General features: G+C 46.7%; 1 protein-coding gene across 1 annotated transcript in view; it reads right to left on the reverse strand.

Moving 5' to 3' along the window:
- Nucleotides 1-25,535, reverse strand: part of XYLT1 (xylosyltransferase 1) — a 135,318-nt gene extending 109,783 nt beyond the window's left edge. Inside the window, exon 1 of the mRNA XM_087942112.1 lies at nucleotides 25,000-25,535. Within this exon, the coding sequence (XP_087798238.1) occupies nucleotides 25,000-25,005 (6 nt within the window). The 5' untranslated portion in view covers nucleotides 25,006-25,535. The remainder of the gene's footprint in view (nucleotides 1-24,999) is intronic.
- Between the last annotated feature and the right edge of the window lie 337 nt (nucleotides 25,536-25,872).

A 25,872-nucleotide genomic window follows, 5' to 3' on the forward strand; every position in this document is an offset into this window, starting at 1 on the left:
TACGTTCATTTCACACCTGGCTTTTATCTTCTTGAGGGAGGGGCCACTACCTTGCAGCCTTACTCCTGATTTGCCTGTGCTGTTGTAGCTGCTCTTTCCTATGAGCAATCCTGCGTGCACGCGCACTTGGCACAGGCTCCTCGGGAACCTCCTCATCGCTGCTGCCAGCCCCCACAATCTCTGAAGGCAGCAGTCCACTCTCTAATGGTCCTGGCCCCTCATCTGAGTCCTCGCTCTTCTCAGCTGTCCCCACCTGGTGCCGGCTAACCGCAACACCTTGAGTAGAGCCACGCAAGCTGGTACTGGAAGGTAAGACCAATGGCGGGGGAAGGAAATCCGCCCCGGGGTGGCTTGCTGACATTGGTGGGAAAGTCAGTCCCATATTCCAGAGCTGCAGGAGTCACAGGACTAGCCTTTTGTTCATCCCGGAGCAGCTCCTCCAGTCCATGGCAGGCCGGTCCACCTGGGTGGAGGAGCAGCTGCTCCGGGATGACTAATGGTCCAGTCCTGTGACTACTGCAGCTCTGGAATATGGGATCGACTTTCCCATTAGCGTTAGCGAGCCACCTTCAGTCAAAATTCATATAAGTGGTCTGTGGGATTTAAAATTATGAGTTTGGTGGTCCCTGAGGTCCAAAAGTTTATTGACCCCTGGACTTGATGACCTCCAAGGTTCCTTTCCAGTGGGATGCAGAAAGCTCGGGCTTGAGGGGCCTTGGGGTTGAGCCCAGCCTAGGGGCTTTCCCCCTCCTCCACCCAACTCCCATGGCCAATGCGATGGACGGGCCACCTTTTAATCCCCTTCCCTGCCAATGGCATCTTTCCTGGGAATTCCACCCTGCCTCAGCAGGTCCTCCTCTTGCGCCCGCTGTGATGGATGGCAGGCAAGGCTGCCTCCTGACCCCATCGAGTGCCTCGCTCGGCGCTCGAGGCCGTAATTCATGAGGACCAGCCTTGGCTGCCTTTCGTCCTCCAACAATGGCTGGCAGGCAAGCTCATTCAGGGCCCATTATGAGCGTTTCCACTTTTCTTTGCCTTCCCCAAAGCGAGCCGGCGTGGACGGAATATTAAGGAGAGCGCTGGGCTCTCACACACAATGAAGTGGCCTCTCTGCCCAGGGTTTATGCAGCTTACCCCCCCACCCCCCAGGCTGGCAAGCCAGAGGTCTATAGGCCTGGGGGGGAAAGGGGGCTACTGGTTTTGTGAAAGAAAAGGAGGGAGGGCAGAAGAAAAAAAAAGGAAGGGAGGGTGGGAGGAATTTAGTTATATGTATTCAAGGAAGGAAGGAAGGAAGGAGGGAAGGAAGGAATTTAGTTATATGTATTCAAGAAAAGAGGAAGGAATTTAGTTATATGTATTCAAGGAAGGAATTTAGCTATAAGGAAGGAATTTGGCTATAAGGGAGGGAAGGAAGGAAGGAATTTAGCTATAAGGGAAGGAAGGAAGGAATTTAGCTATAAGGAAGAAAGGGAGAAGGGAGGAGGGAAGGAAGGAATCTAGCTATAAGGAAGGAGGGAAGGAAGAAAGGAATTTAGCTGGAAGGAAGGGAGGAAGGAGGGAGGGGAGGGAGGAGGGAAGGAGGGAGGGAGGGAAGGAATTTAGCTATAAGAAAGGAAGGAAGGAGGGAGGGAGGAGGGAAGGAAGAAATTTACCTATAAGGGAGGAGGGGGAAGGAAGAAAGGAATTTAGCTATAAGGAAGGAAGGGAGGGAGGAGGGAGGGAAGGAAGGAGGGAAGGAAGGGATTTAGCTATAAGAAAGGAAGGAGGGAGGGAAGGAGAGAGGGAGAAGGAAGGAGGGAAGGAAGGAATATAGCTGTATGTATTCAAGAACCAAGAAAGGAAATATTACTCCCTTGTTTTTTTTCCTCCCTTTTTCAAAGTTTCAATTAAAATTCTATATAAACCAACCGCATATGACTGTGAAAGTCACCTCGAAGTTCCTTTACAATTTAAAACTCTGAACGACACAGGAGTTAAGTATGTAGGGTGTGTGTGTGTGTGTGTGTGTGTACAAATCTCAGGGCACTCAAAAGCTTCTAAAAATCCCCATCTCTTCTCAGAAAGACCTCCTTTACTCTTCCTTTACAAGTTACCTTTGTGCCTATCAAGCAGCCCAGGGCCGGCTGGATATTTTTCTAAAAGGGAAAAATCCTTTGAAATTCGATCATCTTCTAAGACGGTTGAAGATTTAAGGTACTAATTCAAGATAAAACAGAGCATGTACCACGTACAGGATGTTTGGCAGCATCTTCCATGTGTTTTTTTTTTTTTAAAAAGCTGTTTCTTTTGTGGGCTTCTTTTTAAAAAAAAGCACGCAAAGCCTGCACACACCCAAAGGGTTGCACAAGCCTTGAAAAGACACACACACACACACACACACACAAAATGTCCTGTCCTCTTTCATCTCTCATTCAGAAATTTTCATATAACCACAGAGGGATTGTCAAGGGAACAATACTCCAGAGAAAAGTCGACACCACTTATTCAAATTCTTCCAGGAAGACTTAAGCCATCATTAAGAACACAGCACTGAAGACAAACCAACTTCCTCTGTAATGTTGGCTGGCTTGGGGATGGGGGGGTGGGGGCTGGTGTTCCAGCCCCTACAACAGGGAGAAGCAAGACCTGCATGGAATTTCATTAAAATACATAACATGCACTAAAATATAGAATATTCACTAAAATACAGAATATTGGAAGTGGCAACAACAAATATAGCCAGTCTCTCTCTCTCTCTCTCTCTCTCTCTCTCTCTCTCTCTCTCTCTTGGAAAAAGTTTTATTCAATTTTCACATATTAAAAACATCTTTTTTTCAGTGAACAGCATGATTCCAAGTTAACCCATTTCCATGCAAACTTGACTTTCATTTCCTACTCATCTTTCACATTTGATAACATGCCTTTGTATATTTTCTTTAATTTTAATCATCTAGTTTCTTCCGGCTTATTTTATATATATTTTTTTCAGTACGTTGCTTAATCTATTTCCTTAGATTCTTAATCCCTCTTTAGATATCTTCATATTCGTCATATTTTATATTCTCTTCTGTCAAGGTTTGCAATTTCCTCGCATATACCTAATTCATTATTCCATAAATTCAATCTCAATTCAAACATTTCAAGTATAGAAAACAAAAACAAAGAAACAGCCCTATTATTGCCAATTTCGAGATGCCACCCCTGTGGTTAACATGTCACATAGTTAATTCCTCCCCTAAAATTCCCATAGTTTTAATTTTGAATTAACACTTTTTATAAAAAAAATCCATAATAATAACTTTCTAGTAGTTACTACTTGGCATATGTCTCTTTCAAGTCTGGGTCTGCAAGTTTCCCTTTTGGATACATAAAAAGTATATTTGATTTAAAAAGAAAGAAAAAAACAACATAATTAATCTCTTCACTTCATCGTAAGAACTAATATTATTCTCTGGTCTCTTCTTGTAAACCTCCAGTGATGGAACAAGCAGTTCCACTGATTGATTGTTTCTCACTGTCTGGAAATTCCTCCTTTGTTGTGATAAATCCCTTCTTTGGGTTCATTCAGAGCTATGACTTGTCTCTTTCCCCCAAAATACGAAACTGAAGAGCAAGCGGCTCTTTCCCCAGACAACTGAGCCTGAATCATCAACGTGGTGAGGCTGTGCATTTTTTTTCCATTCTCAAAGAGGTGGGGGAACCTTGGTTCCCTTTTTGGAACCAAGAGAAGATGAAATGCAACCATAAATTCTCCGGGCCAATTTCTGGGGAGGAGCAATTTGCTTAACTTCATGCTTAACTGCTACGGGGTATATGAGTGGTCCTTGACCTACGACCACAACGGCGAGTGGGGGAAAAACTTGTCGTTGTAAGTGGTGTGTTCATTAAGTGAGGTATCTTGGGACCGCATCTGGCTATGCGACTTTTTCCCATTGTAGTCCGTTCAGTGAATCACACGGTCATTAAGTGAGGCATCGCGTGATCGCAAGTTGGGACTGTCCCTGCCGGTTCTCCCATTGACTTCCCCACGAATCAAACTAACATTAAATAAGCATAGGTTTTTCTCCTGGCCCTGCCCACTTCTTTTTCCTGGCCACGCCCACTTCTTTCTCTTCACCCCGCCCACTTCTTTCTCTTCACCCCGCCCACTTCTTTCTCTTCACCCTGTCCACTTCTTTCTCCTGGCCCCACCCACTTCTTTCTCTTCACCCCACCCACTTTTCTCTTCACCCCGCCTACTTCTTTCTCCTGGCCCCACCCACTTTTCTCTTCACCTCGTCCACTTCTTTCTCCTGGCCCCACCCACTTTTCTCTTCACCCCACCCACTTTTCTCTTCACCCCGCCTACTTCTTTCTCCTGGCCCCACCCACTTTTCTCTTCACCTCGTCCACTTCTTTCTCTTGGCCCCACCCACTTCTTTCTCTTCACCTCGTCCACTTCTTTCTCCTGGCCCCACCCACTTTTCTCTTCACCCCACCCACTTCTTTCTCCTGGCCCCACCCACTTCTTTCTCTTCACCCCACCTGCTTCTTTCTCCTGGCCCCACCCACTTCTTTCTCTTCACCCCGCCCACTTTTTTCTCCTGGCCCCACCCACTTTTTGAAGGACAATCCCCGACAAGTGTGAGCTTTGGCTCCAGGTAGCGCATTTTGGGTTGCAAAAAAAAAATAAGGCATTTCCTGTATTCTCCCCGTCTTCTGAAACGAAAGCCACTCCTTTTTCCCCCCCGAGTTGATGATTTCTAAGCATTCGAAGTCATTTTAGAAATTGGTGTCTTTGCTTCTATGCTTCTACGTGCATATAAAGCCAAGCCTGACATTTAATCTTTCACAATCTGGGCCAGAGGCAGATAAGACATACCACCATCTGCTTCCCAACCTCTAAATCTCCAACTTTTACGCCCAAAATCATTAACATTTGCTTAGTTCACTAAGACAAAAGCTGCCCTGGGCATCAACCTTTCTCGCCACTAATTAACTGGCAATCTTTCCAGGAGGCATAAACCACACACCAGAATATTGCATCCTTTTAATTATTCTACTAAAGATACATGTCAAAACGGGGAAAGAAATCCAGATTTTGCTTCTCCCATCCCAGCAAGTTTTCCTAAATTCCCCCCTTTTTTTTTTCTCCTTCTCTCCATTGATTGTCTTGAGGTGGCAAAAAGTGATCTGGGACTTTGCAACCATCATAAATATGAGTCGGCGGTGCAACTTCTGAATTTTGATCACATGACCATGATGGGGCGAATGGTTTTAAGTGTGAAAAATGGTCGTGTGTCACTTTTTTCAGTGCCGTTGGAATTTCGAACCATCGCTATATGAACTGTTGTAAGTCAAGGATTACCTGTCCTGAACCTCAGCCAACATGGCTAAAAGCAAGCAGGAATAAACCATAACTGCAAGGTTACTGGTGGAGTACCGCTGACTTAGCAGGGGACTATGGCCAAACTAGTCAGCTTTTATTCAAACCCTACTTTGGATCTAGATATGCAACTGAACTATCGCTGTCTCTCTTCCCAACAATCCATTTCTGAAGTTTTCATCTGCAAGGAAGACGTAAGCAAGATCATAGCATGGCTGTTGTGGCCTGCCAGCGGCCAGCAAAGCTGGCAGTAGACTTGGATAGTGAGGAGGGTGGGGAGGAACATGGCCCAGTCCTGGAGTCTGGGGAAGGCTCTGACGAGTGGTCTGCGTCGGAGGCAGAGATGGGCCCAGGGCTGTCCGACAGTTATCTGCTGCCTTTGGAGTCAGAGATCAGTAGGGAAGAAGAACAGCTGGAGCCTGTTCCTGATGTGCACATGCACAGAGCTGCCAGAGGAAGGGAACAGCTAAGGAACAAGGGTCAACTCGGGAGTAAGGGCACAGGTGGACGGTGAATGGCCCCTCCCAGAGGGAATAAAGAGGACCGAAAGGGGAGTGGTGTTTGCAGGAGACAATTAGTTGAATTCATTAGGGTGAAGATCTGTTCCTGACTTCTTGCCAAGTAATTTTTGCTAGAGTGGCGTTTAGAAGCTATCGGCCTGGCAACTCTCCAAGCGTGATAAAGGTCTGTAGTTGTGAAATCTCTTGAAAGACTGTTTACCGGGACTTCGCTAGATGTGAATGAGAGGAATTCACTTTAACCTAAATAAAAGGGGTTTTGTCGGGGTGAGGAGTCTGACGTAGGCTTTTGTGAAGCCTACGTCAAGAAAATAGCTAAGTAAAAATAACAATTTTGTACACTTTTTTGCCCCCCCCCCACCCCCCGGGTCATATCACAGGTTGACTTAAATCAAGACGTGTTCAACTTTGGGTCAATCCACAGAAAAACCTCCACACCAACCACGGTTTGATGGGACTTCAGAACCGTGCATCCACAGAGAGCAAATTGGAGCAGAGTTAATGCCACGCTGTCAGGCAGGCAGGTGCCTCATCAACTTAAAAAAAAAAGCTCTTTTCCTTAAGGCAATCACAGGAGCTGTGTTTGCCAAAACAATTTAAAGCAGCTGCAGAATCATGAGTCGACCAATTTGCTCAGCTTCGAAATGGGAGGTGTCTTGATGATCTGGAAATGTGAATAGAATAGAATAGAATAGAATAGAATAGAATAGAATAGAATAGAAGAGAAGAGAAGAGAAGAGAAGAGAAGAGAAGAGTTGGAAGGGGCCTTGGAGGTCTTCTAGTCCCTACACCAGTTCAAACCCTACACCAGTTCAAACAAATGGTTATCTAACATCTTTTTAAAAACTTCTAGTGTTGGAGCATTCACAACTTCTGGAGGGCAAGTTGATCCACTGATTAATTGCTCTAACTGTCAGGAAATTTCTCCTAAGTTCTAGGTTGCTTCTCTCCTTGATTAGTTTCCATCCAATGCTTCTTTTCCTGCCCTCAGGTACTTTGGAGAATAGCTTGACTCCCTCTTCTTTGGGGCAGCCCCTGAGATATTGGAAGGCTGCTCTCCTGTCTCCCCTGGTCCTTCTCTTCACTAGACTAGCCAGGCCCAGTTCCTGCAACTGTTCTTCATATGTTTTAGCCTCCAGTCCCCTAATCATCTTGGTTGCTCTTCTCTGTACTCTTTCTAGAGTCTCAACATCTTTTTTTATAGTGCGGTGACCAAAACTGGATGCAGTACTCTAGGTCTGGTCTTAGCTTTATAGAGTGGTATTATCCAAAATGGCCACATGTCATCCAATATGCTGACTCTGTAAACCGCTTAAAGAGGACTGTAAAAACACTGTAAAGCGGCATATAAGTCTAAGTGCTCTTGCTAGGTGCTAAAACAGCCGTTCAACCTTGCTTTTTAACAGCGCATGCCTGAATCAACTGTCCCATCAACATTTCTTTGGGGAGCGGGGGCGGGTATGGCTTGGGAGGCGATCTTGACTCAAGACAATATTTTTCTCGGGTTGCGTTAAAACGAGAAAAGCAATTCAGCAGCCCTGCGCTCCGTTTTTGCTTGTAGCCTTCAGAAAAGAAAAAAAAACCAAAAACCACCACTACGCATAAGGTATGTTGACAGCTCGCAGCACCTGCAAACCGCAATTAAGACCCAGCACAATCCATCACACTGCAAAATTCAATGCTAATTACCCTTCCCGCAAACATCTTTAGCACAGCAATGGGTTTGAACTCCATAAAAACAATGTGGTTTCGAAAGGCGTTTAAACAGTGTCAGCGGAAAGAAGGGGCTCTATGTGAAATATGATCAGGTGCCTATAAATAACATCATTTCTTTTTTTTAACGAAGGTAACTTTCCCAAAATCGGCATATCTTAACCCTGTTCATTGTAGTGTACAACTTTAAACGGTGATTTAGATAGAATAGGTAGTGTTGGAAGAAATATCCTTCTGGGTTCAGTTCCAAGTGGGGAAAAAGACACTAGAAACATGGAGGCTGCTTGTGTAGGACTTTACTTTTCTCTACATTGAATTTAATTGTGTTAGATACGGCCCAGTGTTCTAGTCTGTCAAGATCCATCTGGATATTGAGCCTAGCTTCTTGGGTGTTGGCTAATCCGGCCAGCTTAGTATCATCTGCAAATTCGGTAAGTTCTCCTCTGTTGTGGATTGAAAGACATGAATAAACCCTTGGCAAATCAGACAGTAAAAATTCCACTTAATGACTGTTCATTAATGAGAAGGGAACACTAACAAGGGAAAAGAGCCATTAAGTGCATCTGGCAAAATGTGACGGAGGATCTTATTATTGCATAATGAGGAAATTGTTCTTCAATCAATTATATGAATTCAGCACAAATTGTCCCTTTTGGGTTCTCATGAACTCAAAACTGCAACTTGCTCAAGATTATTTACTGTGTTGCTTAGCAACCCAAAATGATCACGGGACTAAAAAAGGGGGCCTGACAACTGGTCCTCACCCTTATGACCATAACGGCATTCCCCCATGATTGGGTGGTCAAAATTCAGGCGTTAAGCAATCACGGTTACGAGTTGTTCTTGATTTACAACAGTTCATTTAGCGGCCATTTGAAGTTACAACGGCATTGGGGAAAAAAGGGATTTAGGACCGTTTTTCACACTTACGACCACTGAAGCACCCCCAGGGTCACGTGATTTACATTCAGATGCTTGACCACTGACTGTGATGACCCAAAGGGGCGTGGCACAAAGGCAACACAGTCAGATAAGCAATAAGAGTCCCTTTATTATGTCCAACTTTGCCCCCAATGTCCTGGTTACCTTCTGGCTGGAGAAAAACTCTCCCAGGAACAGCCTTTGGCTGCAGAGAATCAAGTCCAAAACATGGTCAACACAAACTGTAACTTAAAGTCCAAACAAGCCAAACTGAAGCAATTAGTTTGGCAGGGCAGGAGCAAGAATTTCAGAAAGGCACAGCAAAACTCACACAGTTGGGGAAGACGCCAGGAACACAGTTAAGCAACGACAGCACAAGATAAAGTCATGTTTGCTCCCAGCAGCCTGCCACACGCAGGCTGCCTTTCTTATCAACTGTCTTCCCAACTTTGGCTAATGAAGGGAATCAGGGCCCTTTCCTCCCCCATAAGCCATGCAACCCATGTTGCTCTCTTCTCCGTTCCTCCCTACATGCCCTAGGATGAAGAGAGGGTACGCCTGATTCTTCCTCTGAACTCCCTCTCCTTTTTTGTACCTCCTCCCTGCTCTGCCCAGCCGGACTTTGCCCTTCCCCAGTTTCCTCCACAGCCAATGGAGCCACACGCCCACTCCCTGTCAGCTGCTTGTCTTCCTCTTTGGATTCAGACTCTGAAAGGGGCAAACCAAATTCACTTAACAACCGTGCTAGTAATTTCAGAATTGCACTGATTCACTTAACAAATGTGGCAAGAAAAAGATGCATAAAACAGGGGGGAAAATTCACTTAACAAATTTCTCCCTTAGCAACAGAAATTTGGGGCTCAATTCTGGTTGTTAAGTCGTGGACTGCCTGTAGAAGATTGTCCCCCTCCATTAAATTGAGAAGTGCCCTGAGCATTGGGACGATAAACAATAAACAAGGAATCATAATTTTGGATGGATCAAAGATTTGTTTGCAACTTGATCTTTTCTCCAGAAAGCTCCAGGGTTCGGGTTGATTATAAATCAGCCAAACTGGCAATAGCACTTAGACTTATATACCGCTTTACAGTGCTTTTAGAGTGCTCTCTAAGAGGTTTACAACCCTAACCCCCAACAATCTGGACCCTCATTTTTAGCTCATTTTGGAAGGATTTTTGGAAGGATGCAAGGCTGAGTCAACTTTGAGCCAGTAAGGATCGAACTGCTGGCAATTGGCAGAGTTAGCCTGAAATACTGCATTCTAATCACTGCACACCATGGAAGGAAGGAAGGAAGGAAGGAAGGAAGGGGAAGGGAAGGAGGGGGGAAGGAAGGAAGGAAGGAAGGAAGGAAGGAGGGAAGGAAGGAAGGAAGGAAGGAAGGAAGGAAGGAAGGAAGGAAGGAAGGAAGGAAGGAAGGAAGGAAGGAAGGAAGGAAAGAGTAATAGCTTTATATACCACTTCCCAGTGCTTTCCAGCCCTCTCTAAGTGGTTTACAGAGTCAGCCTATTTGCCCCCAACAATCTGGGTCCTCATTTTACCCACCTCGGAAGGATGGAAAGCTGAGTCAACCCTGAGCCAGTCAGGATCAAACTGCTGATAGTGTTAGCCTGCAATACTGCATTCTCACCACTGCACCACCACGGATCTTACAGCTAGAGATAGATAGCTATAGATAGATAAATAGCAATAGCACTTGCACTTATATATTGCTTTGCAGTGCTTTACATTCCTCCCTAAGCAGTTTACAAGAATCAGCCTCTTCCCCCAGCAATCCGGGTCCTCCTTTTACCCACCTCGGAAGGATGGAAGGCTGAGCCAACCTTGAGCCTGGTGAGATTCAAACTGCCAAATTGCAGGCAGCTGGCAGTCAGCAGAAATAGCCTGCAGTAAAGCACTCTCACCGCTGCGCTACCACGGCTCACGAGTATGTGTTATTTCTGTCCAACAGCCACGTCTCCAGTCATGTTTACTCAGATATCCCATCGACTTCAACAAGCTCAATCACTCATGGATATTTTTGGCAATTTTCTATGTTAAAAGAGTGGGGTTTTTTGCGGTTTTTAAAGCATTCCTCTTTTAGAAGAAGGAGAGCTTTCTCTCTTTGTTTACCATCCATGGAAGCCCCAAATGTGTTGACAGAACATGAATTGTTAAAAAAAACAAAAACCTCAACTTCTGGTTCCTCACAGCAGAAAGTGACAAATTTCACCAGAAACCACACATGGCTCGGGAAGTGAATTGGAGAAGCAGAAATGAAGCCACGTGGTACCACATCGGATGTTGCTCATACTAACTAATATGGGATGGCTTGGTCTCCTGATTCTACATCTGAGGAAACGCAACCAACCGGGTGAGAAAGCCGAACAGTTTTCTCTTTGTACATGCCCATGCTTCTCAAGAAAATCTGCTCCATCTCATTTACGACACAAAGTTCACATAGGAGAATTAGAAACGGCAGAACTGGAGGCAGAGTGAAAAGGGGGATCTGCCTGGAATCCCTACGTCGCCACAAGCGAACCATGCTCAACCCTCCTTGAGTACCACTGACACTTATCTAAGCAAGTGCCAACCGTTAGGGGAGAAGATCGCTGTGCAAATCTTGAGTTGGTGGCCAAGCAACTGAATTTTGATCCCGTGATCACGGGGACGGCTGCAAAGGTCGTAACTGTAAAAAATGATCACAAACTACTTTTTTTCAGTGCCGGTCACTAAATGAACTGTTGTAAGTGGAGGATTACCTGTATTGGAATATTCTTGGATGAATTGCAGAACTATTGGTGGTGCAGTGGTGAGAGTGCAGTACTACAGGCTACTTCTGCTGACTGCCGGCTGCCTGCAATTTGGCAGTTTGAATCTCACCAGGCTCAAGGTTGACTCAGCCTTCCGTCCTTCCAAGGTCGGTAAAACGAGGACCCAAATTGTTGGGGGCAAAAGGCTGACTCTATAAACCACTTAGAGAGGGCTGTAAAGCACTATGAAGCAATATATAAGTCTAAGTGCTATTGCTATTTTCCTTCCTTCCTTCCTTCCTTCCTTCCTTGGTGCACGGTGGGTAGAATGCAGCATTGTAGACTAAGTCTGCCCACTGCCAGCAGTTCAATCCTGACTGGCTCAAGGTTGATTCAGCCTTCCATCCTTCCCAGGTGGGTAAAATGAGGAGCCAGATTGTTGTGGGGCAATAGGCTGACTCTGTAAACCACTTAGAAAGGGCTGTAAAGCACTGTGAAGTGGTATATAAGTCTAAGTGTTCTTGCTCTTGGAAACTGGTTATTCAATTGTTATCGCAACAGCAAACTTGAACCCTCCCCCCCAACCCTCCTGCTCATGTTATCCTCAGCAATGAAACTCCTGCGTTGGACCGAAGAGAGGAGATATATGGAAATTACACATGCAGGATTTACAGAACTGTTCAGGCACAATCGCATCCGGAGTGCACCCAAAAAATAAAAATAAAAAAATCCCAGCCACACACAAAAAGAGGCAACCACTCAGCACCTAAGTACTTTTAGCCGAGAGGAAGAAGGGATCTCATCTCTCTCTATCTGAGCATCTTAAGGCTAGCCAGCTGGCAGCTGTGATCATTAAAGCCATTATGTTTTTAATCCGAACATGTGACTGCATTTTTCAGGAAAAGAAACCCAGCCTGCTTGGATACCTGTCATACTAGCAGGGGCCAGAGGGCCACTGGGTGTCCCAGAGATAACATAAAATGCTTCCGTTATACGCTGCCACACTGTTAAAACTCCAGCAAGGCAAGGCGCCAAGATCTGAGCAAATTGAAAAACCCGGCAAGGTATTATTATTCTCGTGGTGTCCACGCCAACAGCTTTGTTTACTTCATTTACACAAGAACATTGTGAGAATGAAAAATAAAAAAAAATAAAAACAAAGAGCCAACTGCTCTCAAGAGGCAGCTCATAGAAATAAAATTACAAGATGGTTGACCGGCCTTGGTAGAACGGTGGGAAGCAAAGAAGTCCTTTGGCCCAATAAGCCATCAATGAGGTCACTCAATGACCTCAAGAGAGGGTGAAAGGTGACCACAGTCCAATAAATGGAGGGGAGACAGATGCAAATTCAAGGCAGTCAGCATCTGTCGCTAGTGACCTTGATACGTAGAGCCACAGGTTCAGAAAGTTGGAGAAGACTTTTAGAAGGTTTCTGGGTCCAACTGCCAGGTTCAAGCAACCAGAACAGCTCTAAGAATGGTCAGTTGGTTTCTTTATTGCCAATCACCACTTTATAAGAATCTGTCATGCCCCTGTCACTCCGAGGAGGAAGCCGAACAGCTGACAGGGAGTGGGAGTGTGGCTCTGTTGACTGTGGAGGAAACTGAGGAAGGGCAAAGTTCAGCTGGGCAGAGCAGGGAAGAGGTAGAACAAGGGAGAGGGAGTTCAGAGGAAGACCCAGGCCCCCTTCATCCTAGGGCACACAGGGAAGAACAGAGAAGAGAGCAATGTGGGTTGTGTGGCTTACGGGGGAGGAAAGGGCCCTGATTCACTTCATTAGCTGCAGCTGGCAACACAGTGTATACAAAAGGCAAGCTGCATGCAGCAGGCTATTGGGAGCAAATGTGACTTTATCTTGTATCGTCGTGGCTTATCTGTGTTCCTGCGTCTTCCCAACTGTGTGAGTTTTGCCGTGCTTTCAAGTCTGAAATTCTTGCTCCTACCCTGCCAAACTAATTCCTTCAGTTTGGCTTGTTTGGACTTTAAGTTACAGTTTGTGTGTACCTTGTTTGGGACCGAATTTTCTGCAGTCAAAGGCTGTTCCTGGGAGAATTTTTCTCCAGCCGAAGGTAACCTGGACACTGGGGGCAAAGTTGGAGATAATAAAGGGAGTCTCATTGCTTATCTGACTGTGTTGCCTTTGTGCCACACCCCGGGTCATCACAGAATCTCACCAGTGTCTGTTGATATAGCAGTAATGTGACTGCGGCATTATTGTGCATTTCCCTTGGGAAATCGGACACACAATTCATTTAACAACTCCTTGTTTAGCAAGAGAAATTCTGATTGATTACGATTGTGCTTGTACGTTGAGGGCTATCTGTATTTATATCTATAATAAAGAAGACTCCACAAAACTTCCAAGCGTCCCTCCTGATCCAAAAAGCCTGCCAACTTCCAACACCTATTTGAAAAGGTTTCCAAAGAACTTTCAAAATAGGCAAAGTTGAGTAAGGGATGTCTTCATATCCTACATTAGATTTGGCTGATGAAGAAGCCAAAGAGAGTTCAATGCGGTTGAACTACTATTTCCAGAAGCTCTGAAGCTATCAGAACCAGCAAAGTTGGATGCTGGGAACTGAGGATCAACCACATCCTATAAGACAATGGCTTCTTCAACTAGGATGGACCATGTCACACAACTCACCCCACCCAAGACCTGCAATTTGAAGTTAAAACAGGGGTCCATTCTTGGCTTTTCTTTAGTAGGGGGAAGGGAGGCTAAACTAAAACAAGTCACCATTTATGAGAAAGGAACTGATCTGGGGTTGACATTTAAATGATTATTTACAGCTTTAAGATGCAAGCTTAGCTTTAAATTAAATTGACTCTGCAATGTCAATCCTCCACTTCCCTATGAGCTTCTTTAAGAACAAACATCCCATTCAGCAAAATATTTCACAGACATAATGGGCTATAGATATAGCAGTTATGTGACTGTGGCATTATTGTGTATTAAGTGTAGCCTTGCTCATCCGGACTGAGCCTTTTTGTTGAATTTCTCCTTATAATTTCACCTGCAAACCTATCATCATTCCAGTCACATAAAAAAAAGTAGGACAACTGAACGTTTCAACGAATGAAACTTCAGAAGATTCCTTCCATCAAGTCTAATAATAAGAGGAAAGCGATGATTCTGATGAGGGGCCAGGACCATCTGGGAGTGGACTGCTGCCTTCAGAGATTGTGGGGGCTGGCAGCAGCGATCAGGAGGTTCCCGAGGAGCCTGTACCAAGTGCGTGTGCGCACAGGATTGTTCGCAGGAAAGAACAATTACAGCAGCACAGGTGACTCGGGAGTAAGGCTGCAAGGTAATGGCCCCTCCCTCAAGAGGATAAAAGCCAGGTTTGAAAAAGCGTTCTTTGCAGAAAGCAAAGAAGCTCTGAAGCTCAACTGGTGGACATCTTAGTTCGGTGTTTGGAGAATCTTGTAAATTAGTTCTTATCTCTGTTTTTTTGGCAGCATTGACGAACACCTTGCTAAGGCTCTTTCTTGTTGGAGCTAATTAGTGGAAAGCAGCCTTTTATCTGTAAAGGAACAAAATTCGTTATTAAACCTTAAAAGGTGGGGGCTGCTGCCTTTGTTGTGTTTGCTCTTTGGGAACCCGGTTGGGTCAGAACACTTAATAATTTCTTAGAGTTCCTTCCTCCGCATGCTCAATGCTGCTTTAACTTAATTTTTTTCCCCCTGGCATTCACACCTGGACACTGGAAAGAAACCGAGATTCTCCCCACACTGGTTTTCAGCGTGCTTTAGTATTGTGATTTAGATGGCAACACTTCCAAAGTCAGGATTACAGAGAAAGAATATTGCCAATTAATAACAGCAATTATTCTCCGAAAGCTGTTATTGGCCCTTCGCAAAACACAATGCCTAACAATGTTTGCACTGATCTGAGAAGGAAATTGTGTGCTTGCTACAAAATAAGGACAAACTGAAAAACATTCATTACGGGTTTGATGTTATTACAGCAACAGTAATTAAGCTTTGAAAGTCTGAATCTTCAGCTGGTGAGGGAGGGAGGAAAGAAGGAAGGAAGGAAAGAAAGAAGGAAGGTGGAGGGAGGGAGGGAGGGAAGGAAGAAGAAAACAAATAAAGAGAAGAAGGAGAGAAAGGGAGGCAGGGATGGAGGTATAATAAAGGAGAATATTTATAGTTCAGGGTTGAAATGAGGAGTCCTTGGTGCTCTCTGAACTTGGTTGTTTTCTTGCAGATGCTTCATTATCCAAACTAGGTAACACCATCAGTGCCAGAAGGGAGTGAGGTATGAGGAGAAGGAGGAGGAGGAGGAGGAAGAAGAAGAAGAGGAGGAGGAGGAAGAAGAGAAGGAGGAAGAAGAAGAAGAGGAGGAGGAGGAAGAGGAGGAGGAAGAAGAAGAGGAGGAGGAGGAAGAAGAAGAGGAGGAGGAGGAGGAGGAGGAAGAGAAGGAGGAGGAAGAGGAAGAAGAAGAGGAGGTGGAGGAAGAAGAGAAGGAGGAGGAAGAAGAAGAAGAAGAGAAGGAGGAGGAGGTGGAGGAGGAAGAAGAATCTCTGAAGCTTTGTTTTTTTCTTGCAGATGTTTCATTATCCAAACTCAAGGTGGCAAACAGAACTAATACTCCTCTGGAGATCTTTTTTTTTTCTTCCAAAGCAAAAGAAAATAAATACCTCATTGGGGAAACAAACCAACATTTATTGAGTGAGTAGGCAGAGAAAATAATTGACAAAATTCATCTGCATCCTTTTCTAAATGAAAGTTAAACTGCCCACCCCATTTGTGCATTGTGCAACACTTGTGTCTGGGGGGGGGAGGGAGAAGAGTGTGTGACTGTCAAATTCACAACCTGTTCTAAGCTCTTCTACGACTGCAGCGAACCAAACCTTAGCTGTTGATTTTTTTTTAAATCACACATCTGTTAGCCTGTTCAGACTCTGTAGCACTCATTTTCACTTCTATTTCACAACTCAGCTAGTGGGAATTAAGAATACACTGATGCTGTCTGGGTACATACTCAATTCACACACGATTTCCTTTTTGGAATAAGACCTATGGGGGCACAAGAAAGGAGTAAAGGTAGTCCTCGACTTACAACTGTCAACTCATAAAACATTTTGTATACACGTTTTATAGTCGATAATAGAAAGAAAGGGGGAGAGTTTCAAAGCGCAGGAGGCAGTGTGGAATCGAAAGTACATTCCATTCATATTTTCTTCAAAGACTGATTAGATGATTGAAGCTTCTGCCACGCAAAAATCTAATTGGAGAGCATGATTGATGACTCTTGGCTATGGACGTGTTTCGTTAGATGATACATCCAGAGGGGTGGGGGGGGGGGGAAAGCAGGATCAAGGGTGACTGTGAATTGCTTATCTCAGAGTTGACCAAGCCCAGGTAAATGCCGGACATAGAATGTTACTTTCAAATAAACCTTTTTTAGTTTTGGGAGTGTGGCTCGAGGCTCATGATTGAATTGGAGTAACTGCCGGAATCCTGACAACGACCACAATGGAGACCAACATTTCTGTGGCTTAAATGAGACGTTCGTTGTGTGAGTTTTGCTCTATTTTACTACCTTTCTTTGCCACGGTCATTAAGTGAATCCCTGAAGCTGTTAAGTCAGTAACCCAGTTGTTAAGTGAATCTGGCTTCCCCGTTGACTTGGCTTTGTCAGAAGTCATAAAAAAGGGATTACCGCGGGACACTGCGACCATCGTAAATACGAGACAGTTGCCAAGCGGCTGGATTTGGATCACGTGACCGTGAGAATGTTGTCTGAAAAATGGTCATAAGTTACTTTTTTTTTTCAGAGCTGTTGTCATTTCAAATGGTCACTAAACCAACTTGAGGACTATCTGTATACTGATTAATTGATAAAAACCAAAACTAAGAAAAAGAACAAAAGAGAAAAAAAATCAAGGGGTTCCAAATGCCACACATTCTACCTCTCCATATATTTATATGCTTAGAAACTTCCTTTTTTTTTTTTTTCATTCAGATCCCGATTTTATTTTTCTTCCATTCATTCAATCATGCCTCGTCCGTTAAGAGTTTGCCGGCAATTTTCTTGGCAAGACTTTTTGACAGGTGGTTTGCCGTTGCCTTCTTCACCCAGCTGACTTTAGTGCCTAGGCTGGGTCTAGAATTCACCATCACCTGGTGATCGGCCCAAATTTAACTCAGCTGACTTTAATGCATAAGCTGGCACTAGAACTCACCGTCTCCTGGTGATCGGGCCAAAGTCACCCAGCCGGTTTGCATGCCTAAGGCAGGACTAGAACTCGCCGCTTCCTGGTGATTGACCCAACGTCACCCAGTCAGCTTTCATGCTTAAGGTGGGACTAGAACTCACGGTCTCCTGGTATCTTAACCGGTATACCAAACTGTCTCTGGGGTTGGGTCTGTTTGTCTTGAAGGCAATGCAATTGGCCTTACCATATATATATATATATGAACAGGATTCATTTGAAGAGCGAGGAAGAGGCACAAGGCATTTTACGGATCCATGGTATCACAGGGAGCCGGATTGCAAAAGAAAATTGAGGAAATACCAGCTTATAAGACAAAGCATATAATGCCCCCACCTCCATTAAACTCACGTTCCCCCTCCCTCCCAGTTACTATGGCAGCTTCCATCCCATCCCATCCAAGTCAATTGAGCCATACTTTCCACCTCCAGCACCCCTAGAAGGAGAAAGGCGCGTTAGGTGTGCATGCTGCCTTGACTCGTTTATACCAATAATAAAGATGGGGATAAAAAGACATTAAGAGAAATTAAATCAAGATTGCACCAAGGGGCCAAGCTCACCTGCATCGAAAGCGGCTTCCCTACCAAATCCAGATGAACTAAAAAAAAACTAAGCACAAGGGCTCCCCAACAACAACTGTTGCCAATCTCTCTCTCTCTCTCTCTCTCTCTCTCTCTCTCTCTCTCTCTCTCTCTCTCTCTCTCTCTCTCTCTCTCTCTCTCTCTCTCCACACACACACACACACACACACACACCTGACATGAAAAGCCTTCATGTGAACATGCAACAGGACCAACCCCCCCCCAAACCCCCACAACTGATGAGCGGGAAAAATCTGGATGTCTCCACCACAAATGCATCCCAAAATAATGAAGTCTCCCAAGAGGGCTTCTAATAATAGGGAGCGCTATTATAAAGCGGTTCCTTCCATCATCGCTTCTTAACTAGGCTCTCCACAACTGGGCTCCCGGGGATCAGGCTTTTCCTTCGGGGAGCCATTGCCTAACAAACCTCGAAGGAAACGCAGCGTTGTCGAAGCACAACTCTTCACACACTATCACGCACGCACGCAGAGAGGCCGTTTCCCCTAGGCTCCGACAAGCTGTGCTCTGCTGCCTATTTCTAGCACAACGAGCAGAGGGCGGAATGAATGCAGAGATCTTGGGTCGTTCGTACTTGTTGTTTCAGGACGAGAGCAGCAAGAGCTTTCACGGAGCTTTTACAGCCCTCTCTAAGTGGTTGACAGATTCGACCTCTTTGCCCCCAACCATTTTGGGTCCTCATTTGACCCGCCTCGGAAGGAGGGAAGGCTGAGTCCAAGCTTGAGCCTGGTGAGAATCGAACTGCTGTGCGGTGGGCAGAGTCAGCCTGCAATACGGCATTCTAACCACTGCAACGCCAGGAAGGAGAATGAGAAAGGGAATAAGAGAGGAAGGAAGGGAGGGAGGGAGGGAGGGGGCAACAGCAATAGCACTTAGACTTATATACCGCTTCACAGGGCTTCACAGCCCTCTCTAAGCAGTTTACAGAGTCAGCCTCTTTGTCCCCAACAATCTGGGTCCTCATTTTACCCACCTCGGAAGGACGGAAGACTAAGTCCAAGCTTGAGCCTGGTGAGAATCGAACTGCCAGATTTGAGCTGCAGGCAGACGGCAGTCAGGCAGAAGTAGCCTGCAGTACTGCACTCTAACCACCGCACCACCGTGGCTCAATGAACTACCTTCAGATCTGAAGATAACTTTCCAGTGTCTAGTGATGGAATTGGGGTGACTCCTGAGGTCATCAAGACCAACCCCCGCTCAGTGCTGGAATTCAGCTTAAAACATCTAAATCAAGAGTCTTCAAACTTGGCAAGTTTAAGACCTGTGGACTTCAACTCCCAGAATTCCTGAGCTAACATGACTGGAGGAGGAATTGTGGGAGTTGGAGTCCACAAGTCTTACAGCTGTCAACTTTGAAGACCCCTGATCTACATTATCTATCTTCTATCTATCTGTCTGTCTGTCTGTCTGTCTGTCTGTCTGTCTGTCTGTCTGTCTATCTAATGCAAGGGTCTTCAAACTTGGCAAGTTTAAGACCTGTGGACTTCAACTCCCAGAATTCCTGAGCTAACATGACTGGAGAAGGAATTCTGGGAGTTGAAGTCCACAAGCCTTACAGCTGTCCAGTTTGAAGACCCCTGGACTAAATGGCTATTTAGCTTCCACTTTCTTTACTGTCCATCATAGTCAGGATTCTGTACAATCGTTATGTCCCTCAAAGCCGAAGAAGATCTTCCAGAAGAAGGATGACTTCCTGTAGTTTCTTTATAGCCTTCCTCTATCTCAGTATTACTCAAACATGGCAACTTTAAGACCCCATGGACTTCAACTCCCAGAATGCCAGCATGGCTGGCTGGGGAATTCTGGAAGTTGAAATCCACGGGGTCTTAAAAGTTGCCATGTTTGAGAAATGTTGGTCTATCTGCCCTTCCAATTGGGCCAGACCACAACTCCCAGAAAGCACAACTGCCGCTCCAATCCCTGCCAGAAAGCCATTAGAGTAATCACCCAGGCGGACATCTAAAGGCAGCTGCATTTAGCCGTACGTTTCCTCTTAAATACTTCTAAGAGGAAAGAAAAAAAATAATGGGAAAGCCACTCTAATGCTTCCCACCATCTTCGTCTCTCTTTCTTTGCTCCTTTTCAGCTGGCCTAATGCACAGCCATTCTTGCAACGGTGAGAAGAAACCACGATCGATCGCAAGGTTTCCGTCGCTGGGTTGACAAGAAAAACCACTGTGGAAAAACAGGTAGCCTGGTTCATTTCTCAGAGATCAAACACTGCCTTGCCAGATTACTCAGCAGTCTGGTTAAAGAGAGAAGAGGTGGAAATTAGTTGAAGAAAGATGATAGCTAGGTAGGAATTAAATATAAAAGAGGGTTTATAAAGAGTAATTAGGACTGCAGACAAAACAATTGCTACCAACCTGCCTTCCATTTCTATCTCTGGGCTCACTGATCTGGGCGACGGCTCGCGTGATGACAGAAATGGTTCTGCGGGCCACTTCCGGCCTGCATGCCATAGGTTCACCATCACGGGTCTAGCCTTCACCAAGAGAAGGATTAGGGTGACATGATAGCTGTCTTCCACGGAGTGGTGCGGTGGCTCAGAGGTGGAGCTGTCGCCTCACAATCTGGAGGCCATGAGTTCGATCCTAGGCAGGCAGGCAGATATTTCTATCTCTGGGCTCACTGAGATTCTATTGGCCGAACAGAACTCTGCATTGGTGATAGGGAAAGGCATCCAGCCAGTAAACACACTGCATTCAGTTTCCCAGACTCCACCTCCCAAGGGATTATGAGGTCATTAAAAGGAGATGATGATGATGATGATAGCTGTCTTCCAGTATTTGAGAAAAGAAGGGGATTGACCTATTTCTAAAGCAGGGTCTCCAACCTTGGCAACTTTAAGACTTGTGGACTTCAACTCCCAGAATTCCTCAGCCAGCAGACCAGGGGTCTCCAACCTTAGTAACTTTTAAGACTTGTGGACTTCAACTCCCAGAATTCTCCAGCCAGAGAAACAAGAAAGCATGAGTGGAAGCTTGTTGAAGAGAGACACAAGGTATGTGTACAAGGTCTTCTCCTGCCTTGAGCAAGGGGGTTGGACTAGAAGACCTCTGAGGGTCCTTCCAGCCCTATGAGGATTCCAGGAACTCGTCTGCATACGGTAAGGCGAGGGATGGGAATGAGATCCGATCACAGGACCACCGCAAAAAAAAATGTGCCTCTGTTATTTATCACAATTATGGTTTCGTTTCCAGCGTCTTTAACTCCCTCTTTCAGACAAGCTGGAAATGCTTTCTTGACAAGGCAGCTCCAGCTTGCAGCCATCATAACACTATATATCTGAAAATTTAAAACCGTTTCAGCGATTACAGGAAATAGAAGTCAACTGGAACGGATTAAGTGCTTCCTATCTTTCTTTAAAAACAAAAACAAAAAAACATAATGAGAGCAAGACAGATGGGGTTCCTGGAGAAATGATTTTGAGGGTGAGGGGAGGGGAGGAAAGGGGTTTTCAGGGTCTTTCGAAAAAGCAGGACTATGGGAAAATGGATCCCAGCAAGAGAAATTGTTCCCAGCATTGGCTTCGATCAGCAATAGAAAAGCAAGACAGCTTACAGTCAACTTTTGCATTCGAGTCACTGGATGAACTGCCAATCTTCAGGTCAACCTGAGAAGCTAGATTTCTCTCTTAGGTGAGCCAAAAGCCTTCACCGAAGGCTGAGGAAGCTTTGACAGTATGCAGTTCAGAAGCATCCGATGCTATGATCTCACTAAGCCCACGACAGTGGTTCCCAATCTGGGAATCTTGAAGATGTATGGACTTCAGCTCCCAGAATTCCATGTGTTGAAGATGGTCAACACATTGATTTCTGGGAGCTGAAGTCCATACATTGCCCACATCAGATCCATTACATTACATCACATCATTACATTACATTACATCAGAGGAATTGGACTATCGTACCATCCTTTTCTTCAGAAAAGGAGAAACCAGGGGTGGGATTCAAAATTTTTAACAACCGGTTCTGTGGGCGTGGCTTAGGTGGTTGGCGTGGCTTGGTGGTCATGTGACTGGGTGGACATGGCTTGGTGGTCATGTTATTGGCTGGGGGTGGCCAACTCAATATCACTCACATCAAGGCACGCATCTCCTCGCCTGGTCTCTCATGACTGTGGGGATGCTGCAACAGTCATAAGTGTGAAAAATGGTCATAAGGCACTTTTTTCAGTGCCATTGTAACTTTGAATGGTCACTCCACGCAAGCAAAGTACCAGCAAAGGAGGGGGGGAAAAACTCCAGACACGTTCCTGAGACAGGAAGTCTAGTCCTACCAAGAATGTAATAAGAGTTAAGGGAGAGGCAGTTTCTGTAAGCAACACCAGAATGTTTCCTTCCTGCCTTCCTTACAGGATTAGCCCAGGAATTTCTTCTAACAACCAGTTCTCCGAACTGCTTCGAATGTTAACAACCGGTTCTAGTGAATAGGTGCGAACTGGTAGAACCCCACCCCTGGGAGAAACCCTAAATGGGGGAAACATATTGGCTGGGGAATTCTGGGAGCTGAAGTCCACACATTGAAGATGGTCCACGCATTGAATTCTGGGAGCTGAAGTCCACACCTTGTCCACATTAGATGCCCAAAGGAATTGGACTATCATACTGTTGGGCCATCTGCTAAAATAAAGCCAGGTCATGGCACACACTTCAAAGTGAATCAGGAAGCCTGTAATTGTGGAGTCTGTCTGCAAGAACAAAGAATGCTTATCCACAGGACATATGCCTGTGTAAATCTTGTAACAATCCTGGCTAATCGGAAAGCTGATAAAAGCAACCAACTTGCAGACCTCAGCTAAAAGTTAGGCCTGCAGCAAATCAAATGTGAATTAGATGATTCCTAGGGCATTCATTAACCAAGACTTGGGGATAGGGACAGCTAGAGACCAAGAGAACAATTTAAACTAATTATTCAGATGATATCATTATCTTCCCAATAAAATGACCCATCTTTTGTTCCTGGCCTGGTTTGCCGGAGCCTTTCTTGGAGTAAGTACTCCAATAAAAAGCAATCAGAAAACTTGCACCTTGTGCCTGGCGTCTATCGTTGGCTTTGGCACCAGGCTCAGACCTGAATTGGGGACAACAGTACCATCCCTTTCTTCAGAAAAGGAGAAAGCATGCTGGCTGGAGAATTCTGGGAGCTGAAGTCCAACACATCTTCAAGCTGCCCATGTTGAGGAACCCTGGCATCTAGGATCTGGCTTCCAGAAATTAGAGGAGAATTCAGGTGAAGTCTGCGCCTGCTTTCCACCCCCTCCTCAAGCCTACCCCACAGGCGGACAATTTTAAGAAGGTCCTCAGACGTCAATCAAGCTTGACAACACAACGATGTGAAAGAGACTCATTAACCTTCTATGGTGATTGCCCACATTTCCCGCACACGGTGCCAAAACTAGATGTAAACCAACACCAAGCTCCATTCTCAATGGTCCGTGATGTCTGGCTGACAACCTGTAGCCCAATCCTCTAGTTTGCCTCCAGATTTAACCAAGGATCTATTCCAGGAAATATAAATAAATATCGCAGATTTTGCTATATTTTGGTCCTCTGGCATTTCAATGTCATCGAGGCAATTTAGGGTGGGGGGAAATCAGGGATGCATGGAAGTGCCACCAAAGTGTCAGGGAAGTAGCTGGGTGTCTCTCTTTCTCTACAAAGGAGGAGAAATGCAAGTTGCAGAAAGCAGAGTAGCCTTTGAGTTAACAAGAAGCAAACCAAACTGACATTTAGCAAACAACTAGCTAGCTTACACAAAAGAGGTTGTATAAACTTAGCCTGGGTTAGCTTCCTCCCTCTCTTTCTCTCCTCCCTCTCTCTTTCCTTCCCCCCTCTCTTTCCCTCCCCTGTCTCTCTTTCCCTCCCCTCTTTTTCCTCCCCTCTTTTCCTCTGTCCCTTTCCCCTCCCCTCCCCCTCTCTTTCCTTCCCCTTCTCTTTTTCCTCCTCTTCCCCCTCTCTTTTTCTCCGTTTCCCTCTCTCTCTTTCCCTCCCTCTCTCTTTTCCCTGCCCCTCTCTTTCCCTCCCCCCTCTCTTTTTCCCTGCCCCTCTCTTCCCCCTCTTTTCCCTCGTCTCTCTCTTTCCCTCTCTCCCTCCTTATCTACCTACCTACCATCTATCTATCGCGCTCTCCTGTCCAGCTTCGCGGGTCGTGTGAATCCAACCACATGGGCTGTGGAGGGGGAGACCGCTAGTTTAGCTCAATAAATAAACGTGCTTAGGCGGGGAGGGCGCAATCCCGAGATTAAAAAATGCTCTTTGCCTGCTTGCAAAGGAGAAAGCGAAAGAACGCGGCTCATTCCTACATCTTTCCTCGCCTTAGTAAGATCCCACCTCGAGCTCCGGACTTAACTACCGGAGCAGTTTCTTTCCTCTCTCTCTCTCTCTCCTCTGCTACGCTGGTTTGCTAACGTTTTAAGGCAACCTGAGAGCAGCAAGTTGGTAGGTAAGCGGGCACAATCCACCCTCCCACCCCAACCAACTCCTCTCCCCCCCCAGCCCCAAAATTAGCGCTTTGCTACCAACTAAAGCGTCTCTCCGGGAAATCTCCGGCGTGCGTCGCCCGTCTTCTTGGGTCAACCCGACCTTCCCGGTGTTTTGGAAGTCTCCACGTGGGGAGAACTCTCTCTCTCTCTCCAAGGGGTCGAGCCCCACCTGGGCCCTGCACCCTCCAACGCCCAAGGAAGGGGAGGGGGGGCAGAGAGCCAAGGTCGCCAAGCCGGAGCCCTCACCCCAAAGGTACCCTGCCCAGAGAAGCCCCTCTTTGCCCCTCCCCGTCCTTTCCCAAGGTTGCGCACGGGCGGCAGCATCCTCAGCCTCTGGCGAAGGGGATGGTGGTGGGGGTCCTTCCCCCAGCCGCCCTCTCTACATCCCCTGGGAAGAGCTCCCCCTCCCCCGGCTTTCCCCGGCCGCCCCCTTCCCCTCCCTCTCATCTCTTCTACTCACCATCATCGCCTTGCCGCGGAAAGCGCCGGCCGCGCGGCGGGGTTGCGGCGCCCGGGGCCCGTCGCGGCTCTCCAGGTCTCGCTTCTCTCGCCGGCGGCTGCTGCTGCTGCTGCTACTGTGGCCGCTCCGGCTGTTGCTGCTGCCGGCGGCGGCGAGGGCGCCTCTCCGCGGAGGCTGCTGCTGCTGCTGCCGTTGCCGCCGTTGCTGCTGCTGCTGCTCGTCGGCCGCATCCAGGCTGCTGAAATTCCACACCAGCAGCGTTTGCACCAGCAGGACGGTGAGCGCCAGCAGCAGCGCCGAGTGCGAGCGCCGAGCCAGCCGCCGGCTGCACGGGGAGGCCACCCCGGCCGCCGAAGAAGAAGAAGCCGCCCCGCCGTCGTCGCCGCCGCCGTCGTCGCCACCATCGCGCAGCGCAGCTTCTCTGCTGCTGCTGCTGCCGCCGCCTTCGCTTTGCTCGCCCCGGCCGCTGCCAGCCAAGCCAGCCAGCCAGCCAGCCAGCCGCCGCCGCCCGGAGTTTTGCAGGCGGCTGGCGAGACGTCAGCAGGAGGCGGAGAAGAGGCGAGGCGAACGCAGGCCCGGCGCTGGGGCAGCCCCCTCCTCGCCAGGCGTTGGAGGGAGGAGGAGGAGGAGGAGGGCTCGGCTGGCGCGCCGGGAGGCGGTGGGCCAGCAAGAGGAGGAGGAGGAGACGCCGAAGCTGCTCCCGGAGCCTTAGCTATTCGCTCGGTCGGAGGGGCGTGTGCGTGTGTCTGGACGCGCGTGGGGATGTTCACACGAGACGGGATTCGGTCTCTACGCCGCTGCGATGGCGGGCAGAGGCTTGGGGTAGCCGCAGCTGCTCCTGAAGCCTCCCTGGTGGCATCTCTCTGTCTCTCT

Source organism: Notechis scutatus, chromosome 12 (assembly GCF_049901735.1).
Source record: "Notechis scutatus isolate UNSWTSFEM ecotype Mainland chromosome 12, rNotScu1.2, whole genome shotgun sequence".
In the NCBI taxonomy this organism is placed as follows: domain Eukaryota; kingdom Metazoa; phylum Chordata; class Lepidosauria; order Squamata; family Elapidae; genus Notechis; species Notechis scutatus.